We start from the raw sequence: 13,151 nt of genomic DNA on the forward strand, positions 1-13,151 counted from the left end.
GGTATGGCTCATATACCAGTTGGAGGACAGATGCTGGAGCGGAGCGAACGTAACGATCAACATATGTCCATTGGGTAACGTATGGGGTTATTTTGGTAATTGTGGGATTGTTTTTATATTATGTAACTGTAACCTAATTGTTAATGATTGTTGCTAATAATAAGAAAACAGTCGTTCATCGCTCCGAGGACGTAGGCACCTTGTCGAACTCGTTAAATCTTGTGTTCTTTATTTTCTTCTGTTCGTTTATTTCATGTGTTAGCCCAACAATTTATCATAATCATAATGGTTGAGCTCTGATTGTTTTAATTTTGTAATCAGATATGTAATAGGTTTATTAACGATTGTACGAATTTGATAGAAATACATATATATTTCAATGCTTAATTGTAAAACAACTTTTGAGTGTCGGTGGGAGACAATCGCTATCATTATTGGAGTGTGGATTGAATTTTATGTTATTAATGTGTGGGATGATTAATTTTGTATGTATCTAGTTTTTAAGTACATTTGATTAAACGAACTGCATTTACAATTTAAATCTTATACATGTGTACTTGCTATACTGATGAGCTATATATTCATATATATGAATCTCTATTTAAATTTACATTATTTTGATTATTTTAATTAAACTCTTTGAATTTCATTATTTTTAATGTTATTTCTGCATGCTTAGTTGGAAGCTACGTACAGTTTTGATCTCAGATTTTTATTTCAATAAATGATATTGAAAAGAAATGGTTCGATCCCTGATTTCTATTTTTGTAAACAAATAATATTCCTTCGCTACAGTTCAAAGCAAAAGAAGAGGGCTTTTTTATTCAAGATTCATTTTTTTCTTTTTTTTTGGAGGGTATGCTTCCTTTTACCCAAGTTTCACTTCCAAGTTCAACTTTTTATCCTATATTCTTAAAAAAAACTATTCATTTATTGTGTGTTCTTTACTAAATAGAGAGAGAGATATTTTCAAGAAAATGTCAAAATTTGAACCTATACAAGATGGGCCAACTGAATAACCTTAACCACTCGATCAATTGATAGATCTCTCCTTTTATTGTGTGTTTCACATGACATTCGATCTTTATTCGATTCTGACTACAAAAAAACCTAGTACGGCGATGAAAAAATTAAGGAGATTGACACAACTCTTAGGTAAAGAAAACTATGATTAACAAAGCAAGTTATGCATTCAAAGTTAGACCAAACAGACAATCCAAGCCTATCAAAACAAGTTAAAAAGTCTAAAACATTCTTTTTTGCAAGGAAAGGAACATTCATTCAAACAAGCAAGTCTGCAGTGCAACGAAATCACGAGGGGCAATCGATTCAAACTCACTTCTCTCAGTGTTCTCGAGTTCCTTTCTCAGTTGCAATGAGAAGTCATCGGTCACATCATCATCATCCCAATCATCTTCCCACTGCTGCATCACTTCCTTCCCTTCTTCCTCATTGTCCCAGTCTGCGATAAAAACAAAAATGTTCAGATTTCAAATTTGTATTCTTGCATAATCAAAGACAGGGTCATCAGCTTTAATGGCAAGACTTAATGATACAATACAAGTACCATTATCCAAAGGAAACAAGTGGGGATTCGAAGACGACACATTTCAAAATACAAAGAGCGATAAAAATACTAGGGTGGGCAAAGTATACTACGTGTAACTAAAACATGAGCACTAGTTAGCACCTAGCAGGCAGAAGCGCAAAGAATTGAAATTAACATTATACAACAATGTAACTAGTTGCATATAGATAATATTACCCAAGTAGCCAATTGTGGTTTGCTTGCATCATACTTTATGTTTTCAGAACTATAGATTGCTTTAGATCTGGTACCAGAACAAACTCCAGAAATCAGTAGAATTTCATTGCCATATGTATTACTACAGCACAATCATACTTCTCGATCAATACCAAACTTAAAGTCAGGCTTCTGGAAGGATAATATGGCAATAAGGTGACATCTCAAATCTTGTTAATTGCAAAAACTGCCATTGTCAAATACATGACAATAGGTCAATTCGGCTTGGAGTTTGCTAAGATAGTTATTAGTCTAAGATGTGACTCACACAAAGACAAGCTTGTGGTCTGCAAGAGATTTGATAAATCAAGAATCAAGAATCAATTTACTTTGCATAGATTTTAAACAATAATTTATCCAAGATTTCAAACTATATCTTGTATAATATGGTTATACAAGTAAAATGTTAGAGTTTAACGCACAAACAGCATTCCTATAACCTGTCGATATTAGCCCCTGCAGATTTTTCTTATATTTCTCAGTTTAAGCTAGTGGTGGAGTAAGAAAGACTATAAGTCAACATTATACAACAAAGTAACTAGAGGCATATAGAAAATAACACTAAGTGGCCAATTGTGGTTTGCTTTCATCAGACTTTGTGTTTCAGAACAATATAGATTGCTTGAGATCTGGTGTACCAGAACAAACTCTAGAAATCAGTAGAATTTCATTGTCAGATGTATAACTACAACAAAACCACACTTCTCTATCATTACCAAAACTTAAAGTCAGCCTTCTGGAAGAATAATATGGCCATAAGGTGACATCTCAAATCTTGTGAATTGCAAAAGCTGCCATATTCAAATACATGACAATAGGTCAATTCAGCTTGGAGCTCGCTAATAGATTTACTAGTCTAAGATGTGGCTCACACAAGGCAAGCTTTTACTCCAGCAAAAGTTAACAGCTTGTGGACTGCGAAGAGTTGATGAATCAAGAATCAATTTACTTTGCATAGATTTTAAACAATAATTTATCAAAGATTTCAAATTAGATCCTGTATAATATGGTTATCCAAGTACAAAGTTAGGAGTTAACGGCACAAACAAGCACTCTTATAACCTTTCCATATTAGCCCTGCAGATTTTTCCTAATCTATTTCTCAGTTTAAGCTAGTGGTGGAAGTAAGAAGACTATTAGCTGGCATTCTTGGTATTGCTTGCTGGCTGACTATGACAATTTCCCTCACTCGAAAGCAGCTTGGTTGAGATTCTTATTGCGTAATATACTTTTCCACCCTCTTAACAGGGCACAGAAACAAGCTATAAGACAATCTTTAATCCTTGTTGTACTTTCTTCAAGTATCCAGTAACTGAGAGAGCCGATGTATAACATACCAAGAGGAACAAACTCCAGCATACATGAAAAAAAGGGGATTTGTAGCCAATTTTGCAAATACTGATAGTGTCAGATTCATTTGATCATCTTTCAAATTCTATTTGCAACAGAAGCGATGGCGCGTTCGACTCCATCAAGAATCGCAGTAAAAAATAACCCGACCTTATTCTTAAATATAAGTTGCTGAGGAAAATACTCGATCTAATTGCAACCGGAACAAGTTTAACGAAACGAACAGTTCGCCATAAGTTTATACAATTAAACTTTAACAAATACAGAGGAAAACAAAACAATCAAGCTATAGACATCATTTTTTTCAGAATTACTTGAGATAGACCTAAAATTAAAGTTTAACAATAGCCTCCAGGATTTTTTAAAAAAGACAAAAAGTAGATAAAAAAAAGGGGTATAAAATTACCTTCATTGATTTCAAATTCTTCAAACTCATCGTCATCTTCGAACAAATCCAATTTCACTTCTTCAGTCGCCGGTTTCGGTTGTTCAGTTGCCATTTTTCTTAGCCGAAGCTAGGAAAAAGAAAATATTAATAAACCCTAATTTCAAAGAAATACACAGACGAAGCGTGAACAAAAAGGAACGTCAAATCAAATATTTATAGTCGGTAAATCTTTATAAAAAAAGGGTAAAGTACACATCTGGTATCCAATTATCACTTTGTTTTATTTTAAAATCATCATGTTATATTTCTGTTTTTTTAATGACGGGTGACTAAAATGAATAGTGATGTTGATATGCCACCATACATGTCACCATAAGGTTATGTCATGTCATATTGAAAAAAATTAAAAATAATATGTGAATAATTTTGTTATTTTTTAACAACGAGTGACTAAAATGAAATTAAAACTTAATATTAAATATTAAAATAATTTAAAAAATAATAACTTATAATCAAATAGAATAAAAGCGATAGTTGAGATATTAAACATATATTTTACCTCCAAAATTCATGTACATATTTCAGGATAAGCTATACGGATAATCCTCTATAGAGCATAATTGTGGCGAGCTCTTGGATTAAACAACCCAATCAATTAATTATATATATATATATAATAATGTTATTATTAACCAACCCATACTAAATGTTCCATTAATTTGCTTTCTTTGGCGCTCAAGTAAAGGAAGGTATTTAGCTTCATGCCCATGAAAATCCGCAGAACTTGCTACGCCTCCATACTTTTTGAAGTCTCTCAAACCCTAAATCTCTTCTTCCCTCTTTCGTTCATTTCCCTGTCTTCTCCCTTCCATCTTCCATGTCAACCCAGGGGGTTTCAGGAATCACCAACGCCACCTTTCTCGTAAGTGAAAATCCTAAACGCTTTTTTCCAGAAATTATTTGATACATCAAAGTCTTTTGTTATGAATCAGATGCTGCTGTTAATCTCATTTGTAATGTGGTTTTTTTTTTTGGTGGAAGATGGATCGCGTCCTTCGACACTACACGTCCAAAAGGTTCGGAGAGTTCCCTCAGACCTTCTCTCTAGGGCGAGAGATTCCTCGGTGGAATCAAATCCTCGATCCTGGGAGCCCGATTGTAACCAAATGGAACCACGTATTCTTTTCACATGCATTGTAGCCTTGTTTCTAGACCCTCTCTACTTTTACCTTCCCGTTGTCGGCGCCCCGGCTGCATGCAGATCGATCTCGGCCTCGGCATCGTCGTCACCTTCTTCCGTTGCGTCGCCGACTTGTTCTTTTTCGTACACATCACCGTCAAGTTCAGGACAGCTTTCGTGGCACCCAATTCTAGGGTCTTCGGGAGGGGAGAGCTCGTAATGGATCGAAAAGCCATCGCCATTCGATACTTGAAGTCGAGTTTCATCATTGATCTTGCCGCTGCTCTCCCTCTCCACAGGTTAATTCACTTTTCTACTTTCTTGTTTGTTCTTGTTAGTGAGTTTATCCCATGGATATAAATTCTTGTTGTACCATCTTGGTATATCAAGATTTCTGAGAACATCTTTACGGTAGTGGCAGAGCCTCTTGCTCATCCTAATTTTCTTTGATTAGCTATTTATTTTATTGATGGTTAATGTCAGTTGATCATCTAAGTGATTCTTCATCCAAACCACAAACCAAAAGAAATTAACCGTTTATGATTTTCGTGGCCCATTTATTATGGTCAACGTGTCTCAAATGACATGCATTGAGTTTCATTATATTGCCTTCTCAGATTGTCATCTGGTTCATAATTCCGAAAAGCGGAATGGCTGCTCATGCAAACCATACACTTTCTTTCATCGTTCTCCTTCAATACATTCCTCGATTCATAATCATGTTTCCGATCAATCAACGCATCGTCAAAAGTACCGGAGTCGTCGCCAAGACTGCCTGGTCAGGGGCAGTTTACAACCTCGTCATGTTCATCCTAGCTAGCCATGTGAGCGCAACATCTCACCTTCTCTTTCAAATCATCCCCTGCTGTGGTCATGGCTTTAAATTGTAAATGCAGGTCTTAGGAGCTTCATGGTATGTCTTGTCGACTCAACGGCAGTACGATTGCTGGAGTTTAGAATGCACGAAAGAGATGAACGAGACGCATTCGCCATCCTGCAATCATGACTTCCTCGACTGTAGTACCGTCGGAAAGCCTGCACGGAACGCCTGGCTCAAGAAAACCAACGTGATCATGAACTGCGATGCTCTGAACGACGACAACAAAGACTTCGAGTTCGGAATGTTTGCCGAGCCTTACGAACACGTCGCGTCGTCAGCGTTCATGGATAAGTTCTTTTATTGCCTTTGGTGGGGATTGAAAAGCTTATGGTAAATATTTAGTTCTGAAATCAGTTCCATCTTCGGTGTTTTCGTTTTTCAGTGCTTGAAGCAATTGTGTTATGCATGCAGTTCATATGGACAAAGTATTGAGACAAGTACTCTTCCTTCTGAAACTTTATTTTGTGCTCTTATTTGCATCGCTGGTCTAGTTTTCTTCTCACATCTCATAGGCAACATGCAGGTAAATTACTCATCTTTTAGTTAAGGCTCAATTACAAATTTCATCACTAAACTTTTCTCTCTTTTATTTTGGTCAGTAAAATGAAAAAAATTAGTTTACTCGTTAAATTTTTTAATTATTCCTATTTTGATCACTATATGTTAAATACTTAATGATAACATGATTAGATATTTTTCTTTTAAAAAATTATGAAAGGGTCCCAAAATGTTTTTCTTTTTTATAAAAAAAAATCTCTAGTTTCGAATTTCCTTTGATTTCTAGAATATGAAGCATTTTCTTCCAAGTCTAAACAATGAGAAAATGTAGAAAGAGAAAGTGAGTTATATATCTTGATTTCATGTTGATCGGATGACGAATATCGTAAATCAAAGTGATTTGGAGTTTTATGAATTTATAAGTCAGGGTTGAATTTTATGAGTTTTAAAATAATTTAGATAAAATCTAAATTAATAGAGTGATAGTAGACAATGAGACGAGTTCGTCGATATCTTTGGTGGTTGAAGAACATGCCTAAGAATGATAATTACAATGTCAATGGGACATAGGGTGAAACTGTAAAACTTTCATTATTGAAGAAAGAAAGTAAAATAAAAAAGAAAAGAAAATATGATGTGGACGACACTTTTAATGTCAATAAAAAGTATCCCACCTCATGTCACCTTTTCATTTATGATTCAACAAGTGATCAAAATAGGTGTAAATAAAAATTTAATGTGTAACTTGAAAGTTTTTTAAAATTTAATGACTAAAATAGGATTGAGAAAAAAGTTAAACGATAAAAATTTTGTAATTTACCCTTTAGCTAAATTGACTGTGATTTCACTTCAAAGAAGGTTCCTTTTCTCACTATAGTGAACTTGTGCTTTCCTTGAAGAGCTATCTTCAATCTACTACAGCAAGACTAGAGGAGTGGAGAATCCGCCGAAGGGATACCGAAGAGTGGATGAGACACCGACAATTGCCGCCGGATTTGCAAGACCGTGTCCGCCGGTTCGTTAACTATCAATGGGTTGCCACGAGAGGCGTTGATGAAGAAGCTATATTGAAGGCCTTACCCTTGGACCTCCGGCGTCAAATTCAACGGCATCTTTGTCTCGCCCTTGTTCGCCGTGTAAGTCTCCATGCGTGCGGGATTGAACACAAAATTTTATGTTAGAGAACGAGTTTATAAAATTTGTTCTTTGCGTTATTGTATGGTACCGTTAGTTTTCTTGCATGCATCCATAGGAATGATTAAACTTGATGTTTGGTATTGGTTTCAGGTTCCATTTTTCAATCAGATGGATGACCAGCTCCTAGATGCCATATGTGAACGCCTTGTCTCCTCCTTGAACACCAAGGACATGTACCTTGTCCGGGAAGGTGATCCGGTGCGCGAGATGCTTTTCATCATTCGAGGCGAAGTCGAGAGCTCGACGACCAATGGCGGCCGGACGGGGTTCTACAATTCCATAACACTCGGACCAGGTGACTTCTGTGGTGAAGAGTTGTTGACATGGGCCTTGATCCCGAACTCCGACTCCTGCCTAAACCTTCCGTTATCGACCCGAACGGTGAAGTCGATAACGGAGGTCGAGGCCTTCGCTCTCCGCGCCTGGGAGCTCAAATACGTGGCGAAACAATTCAAGCGACTGCATAGCAAGAAACTTCAACACGCATTCAGATACTACTCCCACCAATGGAGGACATGGGGAGCTTGCTTCATCGAAGCTGCTTGGAGACGGTACAAGAGGAGAAAGATGGCGATTGAGCTAGCGAAACAGGAGAACTTGTTCGACGATGGCGGCGAGGGAGTATTAGTCGGTGCCGGAGAAGAGGAGGACGAAGATGGATCATCGGATACCAGCCATCAGGCGCAGCATCTTGGTGTCACGCTACTGGCATCTAAATTTGCTAAAAACACTAGGAGAGGAGCAAAGAAGGTGATGGCCAGGATTAGCCATGATGAATCCATGTTAAAAATGCCCAAAATGTTTAAGCCTGTGGAGCCTGATTTCTCTGCCCTGTAAATAAAAAAATGGATTTCATTAAGATTAAAAGTAAGATGTGATAATGAGAGATATCGGAAGATCATGAGAAAGGTTAGACTGTTACATTCCTTTGTTAAATTCAAAACTCTATACTTGCTTCAACAATATTATATAGTCTCTCTATCTAAATTAAAGGGTAAATTACACAAATGATCACCGACTATATGGTATTGCTTTATTCAGTCCCCAACTATTAAAAGTTACAATATGATCCCTTAACTATAGGGTGCTCTCTGTTGAGTCTCTAAACTATTAAAAGTTACAAAATGATCATTTGACTAATCATATATTCCAAAGTTGTCATTTTTCGTTAAAAATTGACCGACGTTTGAGTTGGACATAACTTGTTGACTATGATATGACAAAATATGATCCCAGAACCGTTTGAGTTATATGTTGTGGATAAACTCTTTCTTTACATCGTGTCGTCGAGCCAGTGCTTAAAAGCAATGATGGTGACAGTAGATATCATTAAAGTATAATTTTATCATATTTCAGTCAGTAGGTTAACATCAGAAGACCGCTAATTTTTTTAAAGGAAAAGAACGAGTTTGAAACACATGAATAATTGTCATTTTGTAACTTTTAATTGTCAGGAGACTCAACAAACAATTTCCTATAATCTTGATATCATTGTATAATTTTTAATAGTTAGAGACTCAACAAAGCATCGCCCTATAGTAAGACAACCATTTGCCTAAATTAAAATTAAAAAAATCCTACAATAGACAAGGACCTGCTTCTAAAATTTTAGTGGAGAATAAATTGATAAAATTCTAGGGACGAGAATAAATTATCAATATAAACTACAAAAATATTTAAAATATATGAAAATTTAAAATTTTCTAGAGGATGAACGCCATCAATCGCCCCATGTCCATACATGTTATTTTCATTTACTGGATGGGATATGATCCAATTATATAGTGTATTTTTTTGTTTTACATAGATTTAGAACTGTTGGCTTAATGAAAATAGAGGCTGAGATTAATTTCTTATTTTTTCCTTGTAAATATCTTTTTATTTCCTACTATTAATCTCAACCGTCTATTTTTACTCATCTAATGATCCTAAATTTGTGTAAAACAAATAAAGTTTTATGTTATATAAGTGAATTCTAATCCTATTTTTTATGCAAATAGAACCCACAAGTTTTATTAAAAAATTAGAAAATATCTACAATTATAATTAAAGTTTACAACAATAGCGTAAACTAAAACCGTAATTAGGACATTTTTCTATAACAATTACACAAGAAATTATTCACTTAGAATCATATAATGACCATACAAAAAGTAAGAGTTCATAAAAAAATTCGAACAAAAACTCAATACGAATAAATCCGATTATGACTAGGAATAATTTATTTCAATTCACTATGACTACGAATAATTCTTTCGAAATTTACATTGAGGATGCGTTTGGTTCACAGAATGTAATATTACCTTTGAGAATAACATTACTGGAATGCAACATTAATATGAGAATATTGTATTACCTTTTTTGATTTTTAGCAGGAATGTAAGATTACAATGTTTGGTTGGAGGAATATAAGATTACTTGGATGCATATTTTACCAAATTATCTTTGTGATATATTTTTTTAAAGTTAAACTTTAATATTAATTTATAAATATTTGAATGAAATTCATAAAAATATTTAAATCGCTATAATATCTAACTTTTGAGGAGAAATTACATTTAATATATAATTAAATTTAGTATATTAATTTATATTTTTAAATAATGTTCATAAGTATCATATTTATTTATATAAAATATAATATAATATAAAAAATAATATTATGGTAGTAAAATATTATTTTAAATAATTACATTTTTACAATAATACTATTTTTTTCATCCCATAAATTATAATAAAATTGAATATTAAAATAGAAAATATTTTAAATTCTCAAAATTATTAATATTTTAGTAAATCAAACTCTTTGTATATTATTATTATTTTTATAATTTTGAGTAAAGTATAAAAAATAAGAATTTAGAAGGATCATTATAAAAAGAATTCATTAATCCAAGGGTATTATTGTCCAAAGTGGTGAGAATGTAAGATTACCTAAGAATTTGAAAGTAATGATATTCACACCATTTTAACCAAAAAATGCTACTATTGGGAAAAAATATTCCCGGTAATGTAAGATTTTATGAACAAAATGTGGGAATACAAGGCCGAAAAAAACATTCCCCTTGTTAATGTAAGATTCCCCAAACCAAACGCACAATGAGGATCATTTCACGTCTAAACCCTTTCAAAAATTAAATCTATAAAATTTTAAATACTAAAATAGTATGACAATAATACTATTAATTAAATTAAAATGTAGGGTTAACTACAGAATGATCACTAATGTTTGTGTTTTGTCCACTTTTGATCAGTGATTTTAAAAAATAAGATATGGTCATTTTTATTTTTATTTAATTAAGATATGTTCACTTTAGTTTTTATTTAATTAAGATATGGTCATCACGAGTTAACTGCAATTAATAATTAACGAAATATGTGACGTGATAGTTGGTATAATCACACATTTGGTCTATGTTATTTACATATTCTCTTAATTTAACTTTAAAATAAATTTTAACATAAAATATATATTTTTAAATGAAAATAAAAAATATTTTTAAATTAAGTTAATAATAAAATATATTTAAAAAGTAATATAAAAATATTTTTTAAGTTAATATATATAAAATATTATGAATTTAAGTATTTATACATTAAGATACAAAATATATACACTATGTTGTCTACTCACTACAGCAAAACTGATATGTAGCGGCGTTTTTAGCGATGTTTGGAAAGAAAACGCCACAAAAGTTAAACATATAGCAGCGTTTACAATCGTAGCGCCACAAATTGATACTTTAGTGGCGTTTTTACAAAAAACGCCGCTATAGTGTGGTTTCTTGCGGCGTTTTTTAACAAACGCCGCAATATATCGGTAAATTAGCGGCGTTTATACCACAAACGCTGTAATAGTGTTAATCAATAGTGGCGTTTTTAGATAACGCCACATATTTTAATAATAGTGGCGTTTTTAACAAACGCCACAATGTAATCAATAGTGGCGTTTTTTTGTATAAACGCCGCAAAATGTTAAATATATAGTCCTTTTTTTCTCCTACCCAACCCTAAATCAATTAAACTCTTCTTCCCTCAAAGCTTCTTCTCTAGAACAACAATAACTCTCCATATAATGTTTATACATATATCAGTCAATTTAGTTGATGTACATTAGAAATGAAATATGTAAAATCAACTAATATTATCTAAATAAAAGGTAATTAGCGGCGTTTGTATCCAGAAACGCCGCTATAGATCTGACATGTTGTGGCGTTTGTATCCAAAAACGCCGCAAAAGAGTAATATTGTAGTGGCAATAGAGTTGTATATTGTTTATAACGGCGTGTTTAAGAAAAACGCCGTAAATACTTTGAATTTAGTGGCGTTTTTTAAAAAACACCCCTAAAAAGTTGTACTTTAGTGGCGTTTGTGACATAAACGCCGCAATAGTGTGTCCCTTAGTGGCATTTTCGTAATAAACGCCGTAATAGAATAGTTCCTTTGTGGCATTTTTAATATAACGCCGTAATTGTTCTTTAAATTAGATATCCCAATTCTGCAGCCCGAATCCCTTATTTGTTTTATCCCAAATCTTCTTCCTCGAATTAGTAGTGCATACTTGACAAATCGTGCACCACTGCCACCATCACGCCGCGGGTGACCACTATTGCACAACCAATCATCAACGTCGCGGCGCATCAAGCTGTTGTCGTCAATCTAGTCACAAATTTCCGACCATCTCAATCTCAGCTTTGAAACAAGGTATGTACAATCATTACCTAATCTCAAGCGATTCGTGTGATGTAGTTTCAATCGAGTTTCTCTTCTTGCCAACAACATTTCTTGTTGCATGGAAAACTGGAAATAAGCTAATAAGCTAATAAGCTAATAAGCTAATAAGCGATTCGTGTGATGTAGTTTCAATTGAGTTTCTTTTCGGATTTTGCTGCTAATAAGCTAATGTTTCATGGAAAACTGGAAGTCTAATTATTTTATTGTTGCATTGTTGTTACAAAGATTTTTGGTTGCATGATTGTGAACAATGCAAATGGCCTTGATTGTGTGGGCGTGATCAACTGCAAGTTTTTCCGCCAGAATGTCAAGGTTCGCACCTTGACCCCACTCGCTTTCAACTACATCGACGATGAACTTGAGGCGTTGTTGTTGATCAATCCACAGCAGACTGAATTGTCCAATAAGGAAAGATACAATTCGATCTCCAGGGGACAGGGTATTAGTAAGTGCACTCTCCCATGCACCAGTTCCTGAATTCAAACACCAACATTATCTTCGTTAGCTAATCTGAAACAGGTAAGATACTATTATTAAGTATTAACAACATATTACTTATGTGATTGATTAATGGTATTAGTTTTCAAGTCGGTCAATCTTAAGTATTAACTTCAGATGGATAGCTGAAAACATGGTAGCGTGATTAAAACAATAAATACCTGTAGTTGGGATCAAAAAGGGAGTGCCGGTGGTAGTCTTGAAAATCTTCTTGACATCTTCAAGAAGAGTTCTTGTCATTGCAGGAATAGCAGGGGAACGGTAATCCTCATTGTTCCTGTTCATGGCCCGAATAACCGGTTATGGGATGTTAACCGGCCCCGGAACAAAGAGATGGTTCTTTCCGGTCCATACACATAGTCCATCTTTTCTCCCACTTAGAAATATCACCACCGATAACTTGAATTTCCATACTTTTCGGTGTTCCAACGTCAACATTGAAAACAAAATCACAGATGATAAATTAATCGTAATCTCATTCTATAGGCTTCAAATAATATGAATAAATTAGATTCTAATGCAGATTTATTAGGGTGATTGGTTACTAACAGCACTCTATCACTCTATCATATAAATAAACGCAGAGGGAAAACCAAATGAACAAAGAGATGCTAGCAGATTA

General features: G+C 34.0%; 3 protein-coding genes across 3 annotated transcripts; 1 reads left to right on the forward strand and 2 right to left on the reverse strand.

Moving 5' to 3' along the window:
* Nucleotides 1-1,238: 1,238 nt before the first annotated feature.
* On the reverse strand, nucleotides 1,239-3,719 carry LOC120135719 (protein DSS1 HOMOLOG ON CHROMOSOME V-like). Its single transcript, XM_039151938.1, has 2 exons — nucleotides 3,561-3,719; nucleotides 1,239-1,462 (listed from the first exon to the last, which is right to left on the reverse strand). The coding sequence occupies exons 1-2, from the start codon at nucleotides 3,652-3,654 to the stop codon at nucleotides 1,278-1,280; spliced, it is 279 nt and encodes a 92-aa protein (XP_039007869.1). The 5' UTR covers nucleotides 3,655-3,719; the 3' UTR covers nucleotides 1,239-1,277.
* A 997-nt stretch (nucleotides 3,720-4,716) lies between these two features.
* LOC120135716 (probable cyclic nucleotide-gated ion channel 16) lies at nucleotides 4,717-8,185 on the forward strand. The gene is made up of 6 exons (XM_039151936.1): nucleotides 4,717-5,017; nucleotides 5,335-5,546; nucleotides 5,619-5,932; nucleotides 6,014-6,125; nucleotides 7,000-7,236; nucleotides 7,388-8,185. Exons 1-6 carry the CDS (start codon nucleotides 4,732-4,734, stop codon nucleotides 8,132-8,134), a joined length of 1,908 nt encoding a protein of 635 aa, XP_039007867.1. The 5' UTR covers nucleotides 4,717-4,731; the 3' UTR covers nucleotides 8,135-8,185.
* Nucleotides 8,186-12,226: 4,041 nt separating this feature from the next.
* LOC120135589 (serine--glyoxylate aminotransferase-like) lies at nucleotides 12,227-12,850 on the reverse strand. Its single transcript, XM_039151852.1, has 2 exons — nucleotides 12,691-12,850; nucleotides 12,227-12,504 (listed from the first exon to the last, which is right to left on the reverse strand). The coding sequence occupies exons 1-2, from the start codon at nucleotides 12,812-12,814 to the stop codon at nucleotides 12,227-12,229; spliced, it is 402 nt and encodes a 133-aa protein (XP_039007783.1). The 5' UTR covers nucleotides 12,815-12,850.
* Between the last annotated feature and the right edge of the window lie 301 nt (nucleotides 12,851-13,151).

This window comes from Hibiscus syriacus, unplaced genomic scaffold, assembly GCF_006381635.1.
Source record: "Hibiscus syriacus cultivar Baekdansim isolate YM2019G1 unplaced genomic scaffold, ASM638163v2 tig00110610_pilon, whole genome shotgun sequence".
NCBI classification, from domain to species: Eukaryota; Viridiplantae; Streptophyta; class Magnoliopsida; order Malvales; family Malvaceae; genus Hibiscus; species Hibiscus syriacus.

Excerpts from the sequence above, each read along its gene's own strand:
- LOC120135719 (XM_039151938.1), bottom strand. The coding sequence starts at position 3,654 with ATGGCAACTGAACAACCGAAACCGGCGACTGAAGAAGTGAAATTGGAT. Across the intron at positions 1,463-3,560 it reads AGAATTTGAAATCAATGAAG|ACTGGGACAATGAGGAAGAA; the intron begins GTAATTTTATAC and ends TTTTTATCGCAG.
- LOC120135716 (XM_039151936.1), top strand. The coding sequence starts at position 4,732 with ATGCATTGTAGCCTTGTTTCTAGACCCTCTCTACTTTTACCTTCCCGT. Across the intron at positions 6,126-6,999 it reads ATCTCATAGGCAACATGCAG|AGCTATCTTCAATCTACTAC; the intron begins GTAAATTACTCA and ends CTTTCCTTGAAG. Across the intron at positions 7,237-7,387 it reads GTCTCGCCCTTGTTCGCCGT|GTTCCATTTTTCAATCAGAT; the intron begins GTAAGTCTCCAT and ends TATTGGTTTCAG.
- LOC120135589 (XM_039151852.1), bottom strand. The coding sequence starts at position 12,814 with ATGAACAGGAACAATGAGGATTACCGTTCCCCTGCTATTCCTGCAATG. Across the intron at positions 12,505-12,690 it reads CTTTTTGATCCCAACTACAG|GAACTGGTGCATGGGAGAGT; the intron begins GTATTTATTGTT and ends GTTTGAATTCAG.